Raw genomic sequence first — 23,726 nt, 5'->3', positions numbered from 1 at the left:
CAACCTCCCACCATAGCAGAAGCAGAGAGCATGTTCGTTGTGAATAATGTTATGCCAGTCTTAGTACTCTAGGTGGTGCCTGGATATTACAATGAGAAAGTTGTAATATCTTTGATGAAGTGGATCAAGTACTTTGAATTACCTAACAAGGACTTCTTGAAATTTTCACAGGGTATCTGCATTTTGCCTCAAATGTGCAACAAGTCAACAAATTCCAACCAAAAAAGCTCACCATGCAAATAAAACCACATGAGGGTTTGAAGGCACAATTGGGTCAGCCCAAGAGGTTTGTGTTATCCGAGGCAGATATTCCACGGTAATGCTTGGAGCACACTGTGAATTAACAATGCACTTGGTCAATTCACCAATTAGCAGTGAAGTAGGGGTAGTGCTATTTTTTTTCATGAGTGCAGTGCTAACAGATACTGTGCAGGACAAGCCAGTGTTGTGCAGAGGTGCTAGCACTGGCTCTGCGTTACCCGGCAGGCTGGATGGGGTAAGTTAGTTTGAACTAGCTCTTTAGCGAATGCAACTGCGTTCAGCACCTGTGGCAGCGTTGTCATGCCCATAGCTCAAAAGGGTACAGAAGATGGGCCAAGAATACGTTTGTTTCCTGGATACACGTTCCTGAATGTCTTACACATTTATCATTTGTTTTTAACTGATGAAGTAAAACAAGTTCAGTGCAACTGGCTAAGCTAGGGATGTGGCCAGGGAATCTCTTTTATGTACTGTTTTTTTTATTTGTATGTAAGGTGGACAGAAGTTCAAAGAGGTGGCCACATTCTCAACTGAACCTTTGAAAAAAAGCTCTTAAATGCCAGGAAAAACATTGGATGAGGTTTCTTCAATATTGCCTTTCTTACTGAAGAGAATATGAAAAGAAAAAAAAAAAAAGGAAAGAAAAAAGATTTGTAGTGCTTACAAAAATTCTTCTTTGTCTTGCCGTCGCCATTTTGAAGACTTAAAACCTGATCTGAAGCATAATCCAGAAAAATACGTCAAAAGGATTTGTTCATAAGCATACAGTGCGTTGACATCAGCAAACTCTCAATGAGACTGTCATGTTCCCTTATCTTGAAGCCTCATTCTAATCTTCTGGCAGCATTCAATTCAGTGATTTCCATTTCGACTGAATTAATTAGTGAAGTTTGGACGATTCCCTGATTCTGACATTGTCAGAATTTTTTTTAACAGGATGTTTTTAAAGGTTGTTTTTGCCTTAGTTAACAGGTAGGACATCTGACTGCATTTCTGTATTTTTTAAATCGAAAATACATTGCCCGTTTGGAAGCAGAGAAAATGGTAAAGGAGAGCTATATTTATGTACTTATCTTGCCTTTAAGTTAATCTCCCGTTACTAGTCTTGAGCCTTTCGGGTTGCCATAGAAACTGCCACAGCCTCCAACTGTGCTTCCTCCAAGACTTAATTGCATTCTGAGTTTCATGCGCTCCCTATTAGCCGCAGCACTGGCAGGCACACACACGGCAGAATGAGTTGAATTAAGGGTTCAATACGATGTATTTATTTTTTAATATTATGTTTCCACATACCTTTTCAAATTTTCTTTTACCATCTGGTTAAGCTCTTCTGTAACACGTAGTGATACCACAGGGATGAATTCTCTCTGTTTGCTGCCACTGCATTTGATGTTTTCCAGTCTTTGATGCCATCAGAGTAGCTGCAAGAGTCATTAGTCTTAGAGACTTTTGTTTTTTCCTTAGAGAAGTGAAATTATTCATGAAATATCTTAGCTCTTCTGAAGTTTTTCTGAGACTTCTCCTTGACCTCTGTGAAGACAGACATGGAAGTAACATACCTGCTATCTCAATAGCTCTGGTAAGCGTGTGCTGATGCAGTGTTCTTTACCACATGATTTTTGCTTGATCAGTGTGGGTTAGAGATACACAGTTTTTCAACCAGGGCTGTTTTCAGGTGGGAAGTATCAATTAATCAAAGCAGAAACTGAGTATGGCTGTATGCGAGGTTTGATAAGGCTTTTCTGGAAAGTATTTGTTATATCCTTGATGGAATTTCTCATCAAAATTGGACTGAGAATGTGTCACTCAACCAGTAGAACCTAATCACAGAGGTTTGTTTTCCTGCTCAGATCTCAGCATGATGATGCTGCCAGTGCAAATACACTGTTCTTGCTGATGCCCTTCTGTTTTCAACAGCAATCAACATGAGGAACTGATGGTCAACATCACTCTCCTCTGTGTTCAATGGACATAAGTTCAGAACTTCGTAATAAAAAAGCAATCCCACTCTTCTCTTCTTGTGCAAAAAGAGGAGAGAAAATGTATCACAGCAGAAGGAGGAGAGCAAGCAATGTATGTGTTTCCACCTCTTGTTTAGCCCTCTGTCTCAGCTCTGCTTTTCTTGTGCTTAGTGGGAATAGGACAGACACTCTCAGTGCACTGCTGCTCTCAGACCTGGGTTGTTTCTATACTTGTGTTACTGGTGGCCCAAATATGTATTTCTATCCTCATTAAAAGTGTTAGATGCACCCCACCACTGGTGAATGGACAAAGTCAGACTGGTGATGAGAAACAGGACAAAGTGAGAGTTTCACCAACATGTCACTTTAAAATGTTGGTGTGCATTAAGTCAAGCTTTTAGATACAGCTTAAATATACCTTTTAAACTTTTCAAATACCCTTTAAAAACTGACACTTGGTGCTAATGTTTTTCATGTGGTTTGTATGTTTTTTTCCCTTTTTGTCATTCTCTGTATGTGTTACGTTGCTTGAATTATATATTGATGGTTCCATACAAAAACCTTTGTAATTAAGTCAAGTAAGCCAAGGTAGCTTTTCTGGCCTCAGCCTTACTGCTATTATCTCTCTGTGAATTTGTGTGGAAATTTTTGTTCTTTTTTAGCTCTTGCAACAAAAAAGATCAATTAGGATAGGAAGAAATTATGGCAGTATTGTCAGGATTAATCTGAAAGAGTGTAGACAGTTTTGCAGCACTCATTTTCACTCTTTCATTTTTTCCTCATACCCTTTTTCATTAGCTACCTGTTTTACGCTTCTTGCCACAATGTGGTGCACTTCCTGTCTCAGAACTTAAATCTCTTCCACAACATCTCAGCTTTCCTTTTTAGCTGATCTGTGAGTTTGCATGTTAAGGAGAGCTGGATTTCCCTGCCAGCTCTGACTCAAGTTACATTTCCTGGATTGCCCTGTAGAATGTGACCATATATTCTAAAAATCTGTGTGTGCTAAAGACCTTTCTCAAACATTCTAAAAACACTTACTTTGGGATGGGATTCATTTGGATTTGAATATAAAATAAGTATTGTTTATTGGCTTTTTGTCACTCTTGGGAAGCCAGATAGTTGCCTTGTCTCCAAGCCTGCATGAGCTGTTTTCCGGGCAGTGACAGCACTTCGTTTACAGAAAGCACTGCTTGGCACGTCTCTGTAGGTGTTCAGAACAAAAAACGTGCCTGTCAACTGGACAGCCCAGTGTGTGAGAGCATGTGGAGGGCTTGACACCGGTTACATACAGTTGCTAGCAATCTTAGCAAAGAGAAAAGGCTCATGAAAAGCTGGGATGTGCCAATAGCAGGTTGTTTTACTGTACTGTAGAATGTATTGCAAAAGCTTTTTTTCACAAGCCATGATTTCTTATGATTTCTGTAGTTTACAGTATTTTTAGGCTGTTCCTCTAGTTGATGATATGTCAATGGTAGGCTGTTCCTATAGGCACGTGTCATCTTCACAGTATAGACAGCTGGATGTTTAGGGTATCTCTGCGGCCACATTAGCTCATGCAGTTCTGGTTAGGGAATGCAGCACTTTGATGCAGAGAGGCACTTACTATTGTACTTTGCTTGTCATGCTTTGCCAAAACCTCTCTTCTTGTACCTGTTGTTCATCCTTCGTTTCCCTTCCTCATCTTGTGGGAGAAGACTGGCTTACAACCAGCTCTTGTGCACTACACAGAGGTGGGCAAAAAGTGGGGTTGCTTCTCCTTTACAGCCTTTGTTCTCCCCCTGTTGTTTGTCAGACCAGATGTAATGCTGCTCTGGGATGTTTGTGTTGGAAGCCTTGCTGTTTCTGGGAGCAGGGAAGATAAATCATGCAAGCTGCTGGCAGAAGTGAGAGTGAGATTTGAAGCCAGGTTACTTAGTGGACAGTGGAAAGATTAAACCTTGTAATTGACTTTAAGCTTTGATTTCTTCTCCTTCCCTTGTTCCTCAGTATGATCAAAGAAAAACTGGAGTGAAACTTGATAGTAAAGAGAGTTTTGGATAAGCAGGGGTACTGCTGAAATGGTGCATACATATATCAGACAAATACCTCCACTAAAATAAGAAGCACTGAGAATGTGGCACAGAGGTAGGGACAGGCCGTTCAGCAGATATGCTATTGAATTCTGCATCGCTTTTTTTTGTTGTTTTGTGCGCTAAATACAGCTTTCCTATAACACACTGAGCAAGATGGAAGATAATGCTGATAAAATGTGGGTGGAATGTAGGCTCTGTAGGGCTATACTTTTGAAATTCTTGAAATACAGACCTAGTGATTACTTCTAATGTGATTTACATCTCTTTAGCCCACACTTGCACCTTCAGAATCAATCACCAGTGAAATTTCTATTTTCTGTCTTAACCCTACTCACCTCAGTGGTCACTTCGCAGAATGGTTTCACCCACATGTTAACTAAATTGGTCATTTTGTATGTCCTTGCATGGAAAGCAAATGAGCATGGACTCTATTAATATTCTTACATAAACAGAATCAATTTGATTCAGTTCTTCAGCTAATGAAGCACTGTGGGAACAAGACAATCAGAAGCTTGGGAATTACTCTACAAGGAAGAATCTCAGTGTTTCTTGGCAAAAGCTGCTTTATGCTCTAGGCTTGCTTGGAAAGAGCCAACAGCAACAAGGTCTTATTCTGGACAGGAGTTTAAATAAATAGACACTGAATATTTCTGCCTCTCTTTGAAAGCTGACACACAGGAATCCCAAAGTTCGTTTCAAAGAAGGCTTATTATTTATCTAGTTACAGCCAGATACTTAATTTTGGGGAGAGGGCCTAATGAAAGAAAAGAGGAGTTGGATTCCCAAGTGGGGCCTTATGGAAAATTCTCTCTCCTTTATTTACTTCCAAATACTGACAGAATGGAAATATTTTTTTCTCAATTCTTTGTCTGTCAATTTCCTTAAAATAAAAAGACAAAACCAAAAGGCTTAAGGTGACTGAGGTGACTGACTTAGCAATGATCGGGTTTCTAGCATCAGTTGCTATCAATTTTTTGTTAAAATAGCCATAGAAAGAGCTGAATTGTCATATATGGACAAATATAGACTACCTTTCTTGGGGGTTGTTGGAGAAGGCTGTAATGGAGATGTTAGATGGCATTAGATTTACAATGACAAAAATTTTATAATGCCCTTTAAAATTTTTCTTGCACGCTCACATTGAATGAGTGTATTAAATGGGAACTGATGGCTGGAAGGTCAGTATCTCCAATGCCGTGTCACATGCAGGTGAGCCCACACCCTCACACATCCATCTGTCTAGTACTTTCCTCCACCAGTGTACATCAGGGAAGTGGGGAGCTCTCGTCCTCAACAGCTTCTTAGCTGTGCTTGAACACGGACTGATAGCTCTGTGAATGTGACATTAGCGCCTTAGTTTCTGTCTGTCAGGCTGAAACCAGCATGTATGCCATTTGATGCTGTTGATTTGTCTTGGGAGGTGCTGCTTCAAAGATCTCTTCAGTTTCTTAAGACTGTCTCTGGCTGAGTATTAGTTCAGTATAAAGATAACATCATTTGAGATAAACATATGGAAAAGATGAACGATCCTGTTTATTCTTGGGCTATTGTTGTTTGTTTTCCCTAGACTGGAAGATCCAGTTAAGAATAATTTCAGAATGTAATCTTGTGTACTAAAAACTGCTGCAGATCTGGGAGGAACTAATGCAAGAGAGGGTAGGACTCTCTGCCTTAAATCATACTCCTTTGTGCATTATTCTTTTCCCTTCATGAAATCCTATCTTCAGCCATTCCTGTCTTTGTGTTTTAATAAAATTATGAACTATGAATCTCAAACTCACAGGAAAAATATGACCTAAATTATCTTTGCAGCACAGGTGAAGCAGGAGCCTATTTCTCTTGGCCTGTGTTTTCTAATTGTCAGTTCATGATATGTTGTTACCTTATCAGCAGAAACATTAATAGGAAACCAAGGAATCACTACTTAATGCATTGACCTGCACAATAAGTCTTCAAATGAATCAGGATAGCTACTCAATCTTTTGTATTCAGTACACATTGCAACAGCTGATGTGCAGCGAGGTCATCTGCTAAGACCTGTATATGGTAGGTATACAACAGTAAAAGAGATGCCAATCTCAAGAACAAAACTGAAGGAAATTGGTACCATACGTGCAGCACCAGTGACAAAAACGAGCCATTTATTCCCAAGTCCAAAAGTAAATTTGTAACTCTCTGTATGAACTGATTTTCCTGGATCCCAACATAATAAAATGCAACTTGTGTATTTTGTTAACTGCTTAGAATTGCACCTGAAAGACTGGCCACTTGAAAGACATTTCAGAGGTCTTGGAGAAGCCTATAGGAATCTGAAAAGGGCCAAAAGAACACAAAGAAAATCTCAATAATGAAGCAATTAGAAAGCAATAAATTTTAAAATCATTGAGAAAGTATTTAAATTAAGAAATAGTCTCAATTCCCATTTCCTGTGAATATGCACTGTGCAAGGAAATAGAAGGTAATTATTCTTAGAACACCTGTGGTAAAATCTTTAATTATAACCATCCAGATAGAAGTTAATTAAAAGCACATCTTTAATATATCATTATGGTTTTCCCTGCATACCACCATCTGGGACTCGCTCTCTTCTGCCCCTTCTGTTATTTAACTCAAATAGTAACAAATAGCTGTGAATGTAGTTCTCATTTTCTCTTATCTGCTGACCAATAGCATGTGTTCCAAGAGGGTGTTGTGCAGAAGGGTGTAGTCTTTAATTTTTGCAGGAAAAGAAATAGTCTCTCTCACTCTTTATTGATGTTGAAAGAAGTTATGAGAGTTATTGCAAAATTTGAGGTTTTATGCTTCTTGGGAGCTGACTTAGCCATGCTCTCTTTTTGCTCCTGTTTTCCACCACCAAGCAGGTCAAGTGTGCTGGAAAGTATCAATAGCCCTGTTGATGGTCAATCTTCTGAGACAACTTGCTCTGTAAGCTGCTGGTCTGGCACTGCACTTGCTACAGCTACCGTGTTGTCCGAGCCCTGTGGGATGTGATGTTTGACTGTGGAAATAATGTAAGAAAACAGGAAGTGGGGAGGGAGATGTAAATGTAGCCATGCAATTGAAGTCTAGTGATGGTGGTGGTGCTTAAAATGCTCAGCAGGTTAAAATTGCTTTTCTGTACAGAAGGGACTTTGGTAGCATTGCCTTCCTGCATGGAGAGCACTGACAGGCTCCCATGGCACTCTGGTGAGTAACTGTGGCATATGAAGGAGAGCAGAGAGGACTTTTCTTGAAATTTTTTTTTTTCCCAGAAGTAGTTTAAGAGTTTCTCAAAAGTGGAAATGTTGACAGGTATTGCAATGCCTTTCAAAATCTGTGGAGTTGGAGCATGCTTCTACCCCAGAACCTTTTCTGTGTGTGATGTCTACTCTCGAATACTGCGTGATTATTATTTGTTTTTTAAGTAATGAAATTTGTTTCCAAAGAACTTCTATTTCCTTTTCTCAAACTAGGCTGCACTAGATTATTGCTAACAGGTTTAATGTTTCATTTGGTTACAGAATTCCCAAATTAGAGTTTAGTTTATGGTGTTCAAAACCAAATCAGTCCCCACACTATTCCAGATTTGTATGTTTCTGGTTCACAAAAGCATCCTCTTTCTGCTCCTTGCCCCCAAAAAGACAGTTACATTATGCTAATGAGCGCAATAAGACAAATCAGTTCTGAAGCTTACAGGTGAGATATTATGAAGCACTATTACAAAGAGGCTAAAAGGGAAGTGTTAGAACTTCTGTGTTTTCAGAATACTTGTCTACCTTGCATGCAGTGTGCCAAAACAACTGCGCCCTGTGAGGCAACGTGTCGACTGAAATTCCGAGGTAGCTGACTGCCAGGCCAGCCCGAGCAGTAACTGAACAGGACAAACACTTCCTCCCTCTACGGGTTGTATTGCAAAGCTATCGTGCAGCAGGCTCTTGAAAGCTTCTTTTTACAAGTCTGTGAGGAGCTAGAGGTGCTAGGATGAATCAGTGAATCTTACTGGGGAGAGTAAACGCTCAAAAGATACTTTGTGAGCACTACGATGAAGTGGCGTTGCAGCGTTTTGTATTGCAGCTCTCAGTTTGGGCAGGGAGGAAGGAACTAGGCCAGAGTAGTAAGGTATCGTATATATAAACTGAAGTTTTAATATGCACCAAACAGAGCAAGAAAAAATTGGAGAATTTATTATAGACGCATTTAATCAGGGTGATTAAAAATGCCTTTTTTAGGAGTTTAATGTGTATCGTCCTGCTTGTATGTGTCAGAGTAGACAAATGCTGAATTCACAGTCAGGTCAGTTTCAAGAGTTACTTGATAATGCAGTGGATGATGCCTGGTTTTTACCAACTCTGAGTGAGGTTTTTAGAGTTGAAAATGACTGTTTCTATTAAATGAATAAACATTTTAAACTTTTGGCGTGTGTGTTTTCACAAGCCTTTGCCTAATTAAAATTAACTATGCCATTAAATTTTTATCAGCTGAGATAAACTCGGGCTGCAGCAAATTAGTATTCTATTATAATTCCAGAAAAGCTAGGCTTATTTGTTCTAGCCTGATAATGAGAGAGAGAATACAGTAAAAACCTAAAATCTCTACCTCTACTAATGTATAGTATTCTTTGCAGAAGATACATTAATAAATGTATCTTTATTTTGAGATTAGAGTTGAAGACTTAACTCATTGTGATAGTGAATACTTAAATATCTTCCATTTCAAGGCATATTTGTACTAATCTGTTTCTTTCATAGTTTCATTTTTTTAAATACTGTTTTTCAAGATTACTTACATTCCTTAGGGGTAAAATCATAGATATCTCTGCTGAAAATCTCCTAGGTTCTGTTGAAAAGGTGAATTCTCAATAGCAAAAGGCACACTAATATTTTATCCTGATTAAAATGTAGACAGAATATTGCAATCAGGTAGTAAAGTGTGTAGGTTACAATTGTAAAATATACCTCGCTTTCCTTCAAACTTAAAATAATTCAGTTCAAAAGTCTTGTTGGTAAAGCAGGTATTATTACCATGGCTGATTTATTTAGTGCATTCTTGAGGTTATATGACCTCATATTATTAAATGACTATCAAACATAATGAAATAGCTTTGAAAGAGAGTACTAAAGCTAAGTATCTATAACAGTGTTACTAGGCATTACGGTATAATTTCAGTAAAAGAGAACAGAAGTTTATAGTGATTCTTGTATATTACATACTCAGAGAAGATGCATATATTGAAAAATATGTAAATGAATACATGCATTGTTGAGCTCTGTTTATATTTGGAATGCAAATTCTAGCTCCTTGTTCTTGGAAGGGTCGAGGTAGCTGGAGAGTAGCTCAACGAAGCAATGACAGATACTGACTCGGGTTTACTGTACCTACAAGAAGCCCATTTTGTTTTCTCCTTGTAGCAGGTGATCTCTCAAAAGTTATGTTGTAATAAATTATCACGTTTGCTCACAGCAGCTCATTCTGTGGTGAATCTTGAGATGTTTAATTCAGATGTGCGTGCAACCTTTCTTTGAGACTTTGCATTATATATCTCTCCCAACAGTGCTCTTATGATTACATTCTTTTAATAGGAAGCCAGAAAAATATTTGTCAAAGCAAAATTTAGAGGAATAAATTCAAGGCATTATGCCCAAAACACCGTGGGTAAGATGGTGGGTTATAAGGTTATAAGTACTTCTCATTTTTGAAAAGTAATGCCTTATCTTTAAATATTCCTGCCACTGGATAGGATGAGTTTGAGGCTACCTTGCAGGTTTTTTTGTATTAGTAGATTCTGGAGAAATGTGTCCTCAATGGCAGCATCCAAAGGAGTATCATGTTCTCTTCTGGCCTTCTGCTGCATTGTTAGAAAAGAGAGATGCTGCTTGGGGAAAGGTGAATGAATGAAGAGCACTTTAACATAGGGCCAATACTAGGAAACATGCAGAACTGCTCAAGAGAGACCTTTTAATTTGCACTAGACTCCTCTGAACCTCTCCAAAATTAGAATTCCTGACACCTTTTTATATTTCTTTCGTTGTGATTGGACAGGGGTAGGTAAAATCATTAGTATACAACCATCAGATCAGAAGTTACCCCTTAGTGCTTATTAAGTGACTTGCATTTTCAAAGGAGCTTGGAAATTTCACTTGTATTAGATAACTTGTGGTTATAGAAAGTGTGAAATTTTTATGTACTACCTCAGCGTACTGGTTGGAATTAACCTTTTGCATTGCAGATTTTTACGTAAAATAGCCTAAAGTACTGTCACACAAATGGCTTCTCTTTGGCAGGTTTTACCCCCCACTCAAATATCAACTTGGTCAAATGCAATGTGCAGTAGCTTTGTGAACCATCCCACAGTGGTTTAGCTATTAGTGGGAGAAGCCCAAAAATCTAGAGCCAAGATTTGTTTTTTTTGCATGCCCTTGTCAGGTACCTAATGTTACTTGTTTCACAGACCTGTTTTTCTTTTCTGTGGCTCCAGACTCCCAGGCTGCAAGGGATGCATGTTTAAATTGTTGAAAGCGTTGTCAATTAGAGCCATTTCTCACACTAACAAACTATAAAGATCCTTGGAGAAATCCTTGTTCTTATGCAGAAATCCATCTGCAATTAAAAAACCAGTTATGTATATTTAAGGTATAGTGAAGCAAACAATGAAGCTGCGTGTGCTAGGTATTGTTTATAGCTGTGCCACTTCTAAAGAGAGTTTATTTTCTTTGCTCTTATTGTGAAGTTCAGGAAGAAAACACTTGGTACCCCTTGTTGAAAAGGTTCCAGCGAAGACCATGCAGTAATTAAAAGCTGATCATCCTAGAGGGAGTTTGAACAAAAATAATGCTGACTCTTTAACCCAGGGGAACTGTAGTCACTGCAGAGGAAGAGGGAGGCCTAGATTCAGTTCCAAAATGTTCCAAAAAAATTTGGAGCAAGGCCAGAGTAAAGTAAGACAGCTGCATCGGATCAGATGAAATACATTCACCCACTGGAGTCTGCAGTGGTAGGGTTCACTCCTGGGGACATGACGGAATTGAACCTAGTTTTCCTGTTCTGAGTGAGTACGGCAGGCACAGAGCTATGGGAACTGACTGGTTTAGGATTGTAGAATAACTCAGGACAGAAAGACCTTGGGAGGTCCTAACCATCTGCCCAGCAGTAGTTCCCTTGTCCCAGAGCGTCTGCAATGTTTGGACAGGTATGTTGGTAAATCCAACACGCTGTGGTGCTGAAAAGAGAGAACCAGTACATTTGGGGATCAAGATTAAAACCCTGAGATTCCTTATTTACAGTCAGGGAAACTTACAGTGAAACCAGAAACTATATGCAGGTATTAGGGGAGGAGAGCAAAGAAAGAAAGTGAAAAGGCTTGGGGTTTCAGGTGGGCATTTCACGTGCTAAAGCACTGATCTAAAAGCTGTTGAGCTCATCGTTTTCCTTTTCATCTGAGCATTATTAGTGTTAGTAATGTAAATGAATGGAAATTGTGTAGTTCAGTGCTATGCATGAAATTCCTCTTGGCAGGCACTGGCTACTCTGTGCATGTGTGTTAAGGCTTCAGTCTTGCTTTATTTAACAAGGCAGTTCAGTTCTGCCAACCTACTTAGCAAGTGCTTAGCATATTTAAATTCTTAAATTAAGCACATGTGTAAGGATTTGCCTCACTTGGGGCCTAAATCAGAAGCTTTCAATTTTTATGATAATTATTGTAAGGTTGCTTGAGGCTTGAGTTAATAGAAGGTTACTTGATCGCTTTTTGTGCATGATACATTCTTCCTGGGTAGCTCTGATGAGGTATGTCGTGACTGTTTCTTTCATAGAATCATAGAATCGTTAGGGCTGGAAGGGACCTTCAAAGGTCATCTAGTCCAACCCCCCTGCAACAAACAGGGATATCTCCAACTAGATCAGGTTGCTCAGGGCCTCATCCAACCGGGCCTTGAACGTCTCCAGGGATGGAGCATCCACCACCTCTCTGGGTAACCTGTTCCAGTGTTCTACAACTCTCATAGTAAAAAATTTTTTCCTAATATCCAACCTGAATCTACCTCCCTCTATTTTAAAACCATTACCCCTTGTCCTATCACAACTGGCCCTCCTGAACAGCCTCTCCCCATCTTTCTTGTAGGCCCCCTTGAGGTACTGGAAGACCGCTATAAGGTCACCCCGGAGCCTCCTCTTCTCCAGGCTGAACAGCCCCAACTCCTTCAGCCTGTCCTCATAGGAAAGGTGCTCCAGCCCTCTTATCATCTTCGTGGCCCTCCTCTGGACCCTCTCCAACTGGTCCATGTCCTTCTTATGTTGGGGACTCCAGAACTGGACGCAATACTCCAAGTGAGGTCTCACGAGGGCAGAGTAGAGGGGGAGAATCACCTCCCTCGACCTGCTGGCCACGCTCCTCTTGATGCAGCCCAGAATGCGGTTGGCCTTCTGGGCCGCAAGAGCACATTGCCGGCTCATATTGAGCTTCTCGTCCACCAGTACTCCCAAGTCCTTCTCCTCAGGGCTGCTCACGATCCATTCACCACCCAGTCTGTATTTGTGCCTGGGATTGCCATGACCCAGATGTAGGACCTTGCACTTGGCCTGGTTAAACTTCATGAGATTGGTACGGGCCCACCTCTCCAGCCTGTCGAGGTCCCTCTGGATGGCATCCCTCCCTTCCAGCGTGTCGACGGCACCACACAGCTTGGTGTCATCGGCGAACTTGCTGAGGGTGCACTCCATGCCACTGTCCATGTCACCGACAAAGATGTTGAAGAGGGCCGGGCCCAACACGGACCCCTGAGGGACGCCACTCGTGACCGGTCTCCACATGGACATCGAGCCGTTGACCACTACTCTCTGAGTACGGCCATTGAGCCAATTCCTTATCCACCGAGTGGTCCATCCATCAAAACCATGCCTCTCTAGTTTAGAGAGAAGAATGTCGTGCGGGACAGTGTCAAAAGCTTTGCACAAGTCCAGGTAGATGACATCCGTTGGTCGACCCTTGTCCACCGATGCTGTCACCCCATCGTAAAAGGCCACCAAGTTGGTCAGGCACGATCTGCCTTTGGTGAAGCCATGTTGGCTGTCACCCACCACCTCCTTGCTCTCCATGTGCCTTAGCATGGTTCCCAGGAGAATCTGCTCCATGACCTTGCCAGGCACAGAGGTGAGGCTGACCGGCCTGTAGTTGCCCGGGTCCTCCTTGTTCCCCTTTTTAAAAATGGGGGTTATGTTCCCTCTCTTCCAGTCATCGGGGACCTCGCCAGACCGCCACGACTTCTCAAATACAATGGCCAGTGGCTTGGCAACTTCATCCGCCAGTTCCTTCAGGACCCGCGGATGGATCTCATCAGGTCCCATGGACTTGTGCACCTTCAAGTTCCTCAGATGTTCCCGAACCTGCTCTTCAAGTACAGTGGGCGGTGGTTCATCCTCACAGTCCCTGCTAGTTCTTTCCACAGCTTGGGTGGTAAGACAAGAGGCTTTATCAGTGAAGACTGAGGCAAAAAATTCATTGAGTACCTCAGCCTTCTCTATGTCGCGGGTGACCAGAGCACCAGTATCCTTCCGGAGGGGGCCTACATTCTCCTTGGACTTCCTTTTGTCCCCTACATACCTATAGAAGCATTTCTTATTGCTTTTTATATCCCTTGCCAAATTCAATTCCTTCAGGGCTTTAGCCTTCCTCACCTGATCCCTGGTCACTCTTACAGCTTCTCTGTATTCCTCCCAGGCTATCTGTCTCCGCTTCCACCCTCTGTAGGCTAACCTCTTCATTTTCAGTTGGTCCAGGAGCTCCTTGCTCATCCACGCAGGCCTCCTGGCCTTTTTGCCCGACTTGTTCTTCGTCGGGATGCACCTCTGCTGAGCTTGGAGGAGGTGCTCCTTGAATGTGGACCAACTTTCCTGGGCCCCTCGTCCCTCCAGGGCCGCCTCCCATGGCACTTTGCCCATCAGGTCCTTGAAGAGGCCGAAGTCTGCCTTCTTAAAGTCTAGGGTACAGAGCTTGCTGAGTGGTTTCCTTGCTGCCCCATGGATCTTGAACTCCACCGTGTCGTGGTCACTGCAGCCAAGGCTGTCCTTAAGTTTCACCTCACCCACCAGTCCCTCCCTGTTGGTGAGCACAAGGTCGAGCATGGCACCCCTCCTTGTCGGCTCCTCTATCATCTGCAGGAGGAAGTTGTCATCCACGCATTCCAGGAACCTCCTGGACTGCCTGTGCCCTGCTGTATTGTCTCTCCAACAGATGTCAGGGTGGTTGAAGTCCCCCATGAGGACCAGGGCTTGTGACCGCGAGGCTGCTCCTACCTGGCTATAAAGCGCCTCATCTGCTCTGTCCTCCTGGCCAGGTGGCCTGTAACAGACCCCTACCGTAACATCCCCTATCCGTCCCCGTCCTCTAATCTTGACCCATAAGCTCTCTGTCAGCTCCTCCTCCGACCCCAGGCGAAGCTCCACGCATTCCAGCCGGTTGCTGACATAGAGAGCGACACCCCCTCCTAGTCTCCCCTTCCTGTCCTTTCTAAAAAGCTTATACCCCTCCATGTTGACACTCCAGTCATAGGAGTCGTCCCACCACGTCTCCGTGATGCCAATAAGGTCGTAGCCCTGCTCATGTGCACGCATCTCCAGCTCATCCTGTTTATTTCCCATGCTGCGTGCGTTGGTGTACATACACTTCAGCTGGGCCTCCGACAAAGCCGACTCGCTGGCTGGAGCGACAGGGGTTCTCTTGGACGGCAGTGTAAGTTCGTTTGAACATACCTGCGATCCTTCCCCAGCCTCTGGACCCTCAGTGCTGGCACTGGTGCCATGCTGACAGCGGTATGAATCTGACTTCTTGGCAGGAGCGGCTGGAATTCCCTTCTTCTGTTCTACGGGTACTTCCAGCATATCTTTATCATTCTTGATATTCCCCCCCTCCCCCTTCAAATCTAGTTTAAAGCCCTGCCAATGAGCCCTGCTAGCTTTCGAGCTAAGACCCTGGTTCCCCTCTGAGAAAGGCATGTTCCATCCGGTACCATCAGACCTGGTTCAGGGAAAGCCTCCCCATGATCAAAGAAACCAAATTTCCGTCGGTGGCACCAGCCTCTGAGCCATCTGTTAATCAAATCTGATTTTCTGTTCCTCTCTATGTTCTTTCCTGCCACTAAAGGGATTGAAGAAAACAATCCTAAATTTAGGCCACTTGGGGCCTAAATCAGAAGCTTTCAATTTTTATGATAATTATTGTAAGGTTGCTTGAGGCTTGAGTTAATAGAAGGTTACTTGATCGCTTTTTGTGCATGATACATTCTTCCTGGGTAGCTCTGATGAGGTATGTCGTGACTGTTTCTTTACTACATGATAACTACATGACACATGTAATTAGAGTAATACTTTTCTGTCTGTACTACATAAAGGTGAATATTTACCATGTCTTATTTTTTCTAGATTAGGATATAGCACTGAGGCAGGAAAAAAAATCACAAGGGATGAAAGGATAAAAAATGAAAAAGGTAGCAAAGCCAGAATAGCTTTTCCAGTTTCCAATTACATCGCTAACTGTCTGGGGTCCAGATAACACAAGGTCTGATTCAAAACTCTATTATCTCTTAAAATAAATTAAAATACGACCTCTGAGGTCTTTCAAAGCTAAAATTTAGTTCAGTCTTAAATTGAAAAAGCTCCAGCTAGTTTGGGGAGTCTTTTAAAATCTTTCCTGCTTGGCTATTTTGATATTTATATAGATGCCTCCCATATTCAGCTAAGAGCTCTCACAGTTTTAAATTTTTATCTTCTGTTTGCCACAATGTTTACCAATTATAAGTTTATCATAGCTCTTAAATTGTGTAAAATTGCAGGTACCTTGAGCAGAAGAGAATTTAGCATATAGAATACATGATGTCAATATGAAAAACTGCAGAGCCAAGTTTTCTCAGGGAGTAGAAATGACTGCACTCAGGCTACAGCAATGTCAGGAAGTTTGGGCTCGGGAATGTATTCTTCTGAATCCAAGCTGAGGTCTTCCTGTTGGTTTGGATTTATTACCATTGTAAAATAGTAAACAGAATATAAAACCCAATACCTTTTATTGCCCAAACAGGCTTCCATCCCCGCCCGCCTCACACCTTTGTTTTTTGTTTTCCTCCTTTCCAAAGAAGTGCTGTGTCCTGGTATGCTTTATGGTCTGGGTATTTTTCTAGTACAGTTTTCCTTTATTTGTGTTCCTCCTGAGTGACCGCTTTACCATATGTAGAAAAGTGCCCCGAATTTAGTGGTCATTAAAAATAATATTTTAATATTTTAAAGGTGATGTTTTTTTTCCGGCTGTTTCTGTTGTTTCTATTAGGATTGTGTTAGAGTTTGCTGCTCTCTCACATGAGCTACAAGCTAGGAAAATGATAGGCTGCAATTTTGACTACGACAAGAAAATTACAAACACTGAAATGAGCAAGAAGTGTTTATCCTCTTGAAAACAGACAAGAACAGCACAACTGAACAGTGGACCAAGCTAGTCCTGAAGTCCAGCCTTGTACATGTTTTTTCTTTTCTTTACACAGGGGAACGACACAGAAGATGAAGAAAGAGACAAGCTCATGTTATTAAGGTAGGATGAAAGCACCTGTTAGTCAACTGCTTCATGGAAACTGCTTAATATCTCACTACCAATCTGTAATGTAATGTAATGACAGTTGGTTTGTTGGAGGAATAACATAAAAAGTGAAACTTCTCAAAGTCTTAACACTGATAACAGTGTATCAGCTGTAGACTGTAGATAAATGGAGGCCTACCAGCCCCATGTCACCAGTTGACACCCAAACAAATGTATTCTTGATTCTTGGGTAGATTGTGTGGGTTTTTTTTTCAGTATTCCTCTAATTTTTTATTCTGCTTATCCATCATGGGTTATATGTTGGTATTTCCTAAGCTGCAAGGATGAACTTCCTAGTTTCAGGAAGTGTTTCATGGGTTTGCACTGGTGCGGTATTTCACAAGTAGGCTGAGATGCAATCAGAGTAAACGTGTCAATAACTGTGTGCACTTACTCCCGGGAAGGGGAGAGGACTGGCAGTGAAGTCAGCATCTTGAAAGCGTCTTTTTGGAGAGAGCTGGGGTGTGCAATGACTGTGCGTTATGCAGATGGCTAAACTTTGTGGAGAGAGAAAGACTGATGCGTAAGCAAAGCTGAAATCCCTCATTGCGTTTTTGTCAGAAAGACTTGGCTTTTATGAGGCTTGTGTTTATGTAAGCAAACAGTCTTATGTTATGCCCCAAGACTAGATTTTCTTGCATAATTTCTCCAGCATTTGACTTGTCTGACCACAGGACCATAGCTTAGTCAAAAAATTTCTTAAAAGAGTATTTTTACCCATAAAACTTAAAAACATAGTAATGTGTTCTCACCCTTATTTGCATTTTGGAGTAGAAATGCATAGACTAAGCTAGTAGCTACTGGAAAAATCATGGTACATGTTCCAGTCTTTTAGATTTTGTGAGTTTTTTTCTGAGATTCCATTGAAACACCATAATGGAGGCCGTTTATTGTGCTCTGCAATGAAAAAACTGAGGAAAAGATGTTGCCATTCAGAGCAACTTCAAGTATTTCTCAGATTTATTTTTTTTTTTCTGATCACGTTGAATTTAAGTCCTTCCTGTCTTACACAGTTGGTAAGTAATGGTTTAGGCGTTCATCCCAATTATAAGCCAGCTGAATTTCAGTATCTGTAATAATAATAATAATTAAAAAAGATTGTGTGTGAATGTATTTTGTAAACACTGGAGCATATAAACAGGGAGACTGGAAATGCTCAGCTTCAACCCTACTAGAATGAGAACATTCTTCTTGGGGATTTAAATTCAAATCCCTTTGGGCACAGAGTGGAATTAAAGCCAAGTTTTTCCTCTGGAGTGTGTGCCATACACTTTGGATTAAAAAAAAAAATAATCTCATCCTCAGATATTTTTTTTTTTGTGAATCTATTTGTCATGATTTTGTCTTGCTAAATGAAATTTCTGCAGAAAATTCAAACCTATTTTATGTATGCTTGAGAGAACCAGATTTGCAATTCTCAGAGATTTTGGCGTTCACTAGTGTTCATTCTTTTACAACCAAGGTCTGGTGAAGATCAGCAAAAGGCATTTTTTTCAGCAAATGCGTTTGAATATGCCTGTCTAGGAAACAGTGCATTATTATTTGTTTAGTAAGAATTAGCAAGTGGGCCAATTGCTGATACAAACTTCCTCTCTTGTTTGTTTTCATTTAAACAAAACTGAAAAAATGCTGTTGGTAAATACACACTTTGCAAACCCTCAGGCCAGTCAAAAGTATCAGTTACAAAACCGTAACCCCAGCTGTTTGTTACCGCTGCTCTGTTGGAGTGAAAATGCAGAGCAATTTATTTCTGGCAAAACAGGATGAACAAATCATTTGGCTGTTTAGTCTGAGCAGAGAATGGAGCACCTGAATGAAGTGGCCTGACCTCCAGCAAGCAGAGGCACTACTTGCATTGAGCAGCGCTGCTGGTTTAAAAAAATTATCCGATGCCACAAGAAGGTTGCTTTGAAACCAGCTCTCGGACTTGACAGTCTGACACCCAAAAGATGTGTACTGCACAAAGAGAAATACTCATGAAATAAGTGTGTGGAAGAGAAAGTTGTAGCTTCAGTCTGCTGTGATGGGAATAGGTATCCCTGCTGGAATAGAAACCTGCTGGATGTGCTGTGAAGCTTACTGATTCAAACCAAAGTGTTAGTATTTGGTTACTATCAAACCACCTTTCTGTTAAGTCTAAGCACAATGAAGTGCTGCCCAGTTTCTCAGTAAACACACCAGTAAAGAAAGGCATTATCGAGAGTACGTGACTGGGAGAGGACAGTAGATCTGCTTCAGCTTTCCAAAATTCATGGCTAGCTCTGAACTGAGAGCAAGACTAAGTACCTGCCTTCCCATCACTAACGTAAAATACGTTATTTGTTGTTTAGTATGCCTATATGGTGTTGCTAGGTTCTTTTATAATACAAGCATTTTCAGATAAAACAGGATCATTGTTCCCTTTTTCAATTACTTACTGCCCTTTTTCTGCGTTTCTATATTCTGGAACTAAAACTTGTCTTGGTAATTTCACTTTTATCAAATTCCTTTTATCATGGAAAAGTAAGGATGACTCATGCTTTTGATTAGCAAGCTACAGACTTCTGTTACTTTAATTTTGTGTAACAGGAATTGTCTTTCATTTACCTGGTTTAGTATTATGCCCTTTTAAAGTAAATCAGTGTGCTACCACAAGATATATTAACTGATTTTCAGTTTTCTTGCACAGAGGCTTAACTTGATTGCATATACCGATCTGTCAGCTTGGGGATCTGATATACAGAAATGTGTTTGATAGATGTCTATTAGTATGCTTAGCCAGGCAGTTTTAATCCCTTTAAATTAAGTTTGTTATTAAGGGCAAATAAAAGTGTCTGTTTTGAGGGACAGACTACTAGCATATATAGGTTTCTAGAAATGCTGCAGGATATTTTTCTTTCGAGAACAATTAATTATGGCAGATTCATCCTGTTGGGCTTGCTTTGTTGTTACATGTTTTCATGTGAAAGCTAATTGTTAAATATGATTAGATGTACCAACTCTGCTGGCTAAATTCAAGGAAAGCTGCAGGAACACCCCATGGCACTACGCTATAACCAGGGTAGTGTTACTACTCTGAATGTACATGATTCTAAATACTATTGAATCTAGTAGTGAAAAACCCCAGTTACTGTATGTGAAACTGGTCTTTTGTCCTGCCTAACTCCGTTGTACACCTCTCAGTGCCAATAGAATCCTATTGCCTTTTTTTTTAAAAAAAAAAAAAAGATGTACAAAGTAACCAGAGAGCTTAGAGTATAAAATATTATCAATTTAAAACTGGCATACCTTGTCTCTCCTATCAAGAAAGTTTTGTCAGAAGCTGTCTAGGGATTATCAAATGAGCAAGTCCATAAAGAAAAGTTTGAAATGGACTAAGTGTGTTTTGAAGGAAGGGATCACAAGGCTGATGTTTCACTTCCCACCCTTACTCTACTAATATGCTTTTCATAAAATATGCAAACGCAATGGCAACTTATAATGAAGATCAAAGGTGGCAAAATTGAGGAGCAAAGGCAAGTGTGTGATAAAACATTTCAGAGTGTTTTTTCTCTGACTTTTTTCTGATCACACTTCATATTTTAAACTCTTTTTTTTTTTGTCTTTGGTTCAGAAAAGTTGAGTAGGGTTTGGAAATCAGTGGCTATGCAATAGGCTTGAGATACCAGTGTGTCTGGCAGTACACTGAAATTCCTTTTTGATGTGTTTTTTCTCAGTTACAAAATATAGGAAATGAAAAATTTGGTTTTGATATTTTCTTGGTAGTGATGTCAATAATAAAGATGTATAAAACAGCAAATGCTGTTTGCTTTGCTTTAGTCTCCCAAATACTCTTTGTACATCCTCTAAGCAAGAGTTTTAAAGAAATCCACTGTTTTTTTATGTCTGTCCACATGCATACTGATGTACCCAGGCTCACTTTGGTGTTAGCTAAAATAATGTAAAATTCTATGTGATGCTTTTTTTTCCCTCTGGTTTTGAGAGTAGATCTAGTTTGTCTTAGACTTTTTTCTGCTTGACATGAATTAAACCAAGATAAACCTGGTTAAGGGCCAATGCATCCACACAGACTTTTGTACTAGCTTAACTAAATCAGCTTAATGTTACTTCCTCAGAGGGTACATGTGCACCCTTACTCCAGAAAACTGTCAGGTGGTACGCTACTACTGTTTCAGCTCCCTCACACCGAGTTAGAAAGACCTGTTTTCATTGTTGTTACTGCTACTCCGCTGTTTACACTAATCTTTTTTACTTGTACTTTTTTCTTTTTTTTAGAGTAATATTGTTAACATTAATTCTGTTTACACAATCAGGTTGGTCAAGAAAAAACAACCCTGTTATTTTCGGCGTTGCCTGTAGGCACCTAGGGATGGGTCCAAACTAAGCAGATGTAAGCACATCTTCTCTAATAGATCATCATGAATGATTATAGCTAGTCTGAGCCACTTTCCAGAATCAGCTCAGCTCTGCTGTATCCATCCATGTGTGCGTGCACTTTTTGAGTCCTGTATATTGGTACAGGGTATGCAGCAGAGAATGGTTTTTCAAGTGGTTTTGATGAGGATGCAGACATAAATTATGGAGCTACTCTTTCTAAGTAGGTATTGTGCCAAATGTCAAGCTTTCGTTTTTAACTTTTACTGCTGAAAAAGAAAAGGAAGGAACTTCTGAGTATTTTCCAGATGAAAGAATAGTTTTCATCCAGTCTCTAGTAAAATTAAATCCAATAACAAACTGACATGTGTGCAAAATCCTTGGAAAGTGTTGTCGGCAATCATTTGACATTGTAGTTCAGTGAGTTCATTTTCAGCTTTGTGAGTTTGACAGTAGAACTCTACAGAAGTTTTAGGTTACCACGTTTTAATTTGCAAGTACAATTCTCTGAATTTCCCTAATTTTCCCTTAAGACCAGTCATTAAAATCTGCTAACATTTCACCCTTTCTTCAGTGAGCATGACAGACTGAGGAAATAGCAGTTTTCCAGAATTGATGCTAAAGCAAAGTTTTACCTTAATTGCTGTCAGGTAGCTTATTTTTCTCGCAGCTGTAAAGCAGATGTCTGTATCTCCATATAGCTGGTGCTACAGTAAATTGAATGAAGCAAGTACTAATATCCCTGAAAGCTGAAATAAATGACTTTGAGGATCATGAGTCGTATCAGCTACGTGGATGGAGCTGAAGAAATAGAACTGCATGAACTGTTTCCCTATTGATTTCGTATGAAAATAGAATTTATTTAACCAAAGAGCTTTGAGTAGTCTATGTAAAAAGAGAAGCCAGTCCAGTTTACACTAGGGACAGTGTTGAGCTACAAAATTCAGAATTCCTCCCAAGACTGAGGTTGGGTTTGCTTTACTTCCGACTTACATGGTTCATCTCTCACGTCAAACATCAATGTTTCAATGCTGGCGTACCTGGGCACCTTTCTAAACTGCTCTGGAATAACAGAGCTGCCTTTCTGAGCCAGCTGGTATCTTGACTGGGAGCTGAATAGGGTTGCCTTGGGCAGCAGATACTTTTAAGAGTGAAAGGTGTATAAACCACGACACGGAACCATTTTGTAGTATCAAACCAGGTTTTTTTTTTTAACCTGGAGGTAGATGGTAACTGTCTCTCATTTGAGCGTTACCTATACTTGTATAACTGCTGATTGTATTTCTATTCAGAAAAGTTTTATGATGCTATGTAACTGGCTAAGCTAAAGTTGTATTTGCTCTTAACACTTGATAGTTCTTCCTATGGGATAAAATTCTTTTCCAGAGAAAATATAAGCCAATTATGTCAATGAGAGAAAAAATGCTGGAGAACTGAGTCAAGAAGCATGTTTCCAAGTCAGAGCCCTTGTTGAGAAGAACAGATTTCAAACATATGTTAAATGTTCTTTAAATTACAGACTGAGATTACTCTGTAACTTCAAATACCTTTAAGCCTTTTTTTCTTCTAAATTTTTTCTCTCCTCCACTGTTGCTGAATCAAACAAAATCTGCCCACGGTGTGAGAATTGCTAATTGGGCTTTCTAATTACCACAAAATTTGTCAGTGCTTCATAAAGCATGTTGCTGTTGTGTGCTGTACTGATAGTGTAATTAAAGCATATGCAAAATATATAAATAGCCAACTCTTTTTGCTTGTACTGTTCCTATCTATGGACCAGCTCTTGGCTTCAGGGATAGGGTCATTCTGGTGTTAATGTGCAGTAGAAAGACATGAGGAGCAGTGGGGAGGGAAAGCTGAATGCCTAGTTCTCTTTCCTGCCAGCATAAGCAGTGATGGTAATACAGCCTGATACTGGGCTCTGGTTTTGGAGCAGTTCCTGAGCTTTAGAGGGAGTTAATGAGTAAATCTTTCTTCACACAGGAAGGGTATGAGAGAAAGTGTCTCAGAGCGGATTTTATTTGCTGCTGAAACAAAGTTAAAGAGCAGAACTCTGCAACTAATTTAATTTATCTTAGCTTCCTGCCCTAGCTCCAGCATCTTACATTTTTCATGACTCACTGCATGGGAAAGGTGGTATGCACAGATTGATTTTTTTTTTTTTTTTTTTTTACATAAAATGAGCACTTTCAATATGGAATATTTTAGGTTTTGTTTTTATATTTATAGTCAAATATGTTTTCCACTTTATGTGGTCTGTTATTTTGAGAAATACTGAAGACTGGTATTGTCCATTGACTTTGTTACTGTCCTGCAGATAGATCTTTGACAATGGCTGAGCCTGGAAAATAACAGATTACGAATTTCATGAACTCCTTTCACAGAAATGGCACTTAAGATCTGTGGTTTTCTTCTAGTGTGACATTAATGCTGTTTGTGGCACAGCAAGACTGTCAAGAGAATTCGAAAATTAGAGGATATGAA

The 23,726-nt window shown here is 40.4% G+C and overlaps 1 protein-coding gene across 2 annotated transcripts in view; it reads left to right on the top strand.

Moving 5' to 3' along the window:
- FAM13C (family with sequence similarity 13 member C) overlaps window positions 1-23,726 on the top strand; it is a 131,417-nt gene that overhangs the window by 21,001 nt on the left and 86,690 nt on the right. For both annotated transcript variants that reach the window (XM_086616579.1, XM_086616578.1), the window contains exon 6: window positions 16,798-16,844. In XM_086616579.1, coding sequence (XP_086472705.1) covers window positions 16,798-16,844 — 47 coding nt within the window. The remainder of the gene's footprint in view (window positions 1-16,797; window positions 16,845-23,726) is intronic.

This window comes from Tauraco erythrolophus, chromosome 9 (genome assembly GCF_009769465.1).
Source record: "Tauraco erythrolophus isolate bTauEry1 chromosome 9, bTauEry1.pri, whole genome shotgun sequence".
NCBI lineage: Eukaryota > Metazoa > Chordata > Aves > Musophagiformes > Musophagidae > Tauraco > Tauraco erythrolophus.
This window is presented reverse-complemented; position numbering and strand designations above follow the sequence as displayed.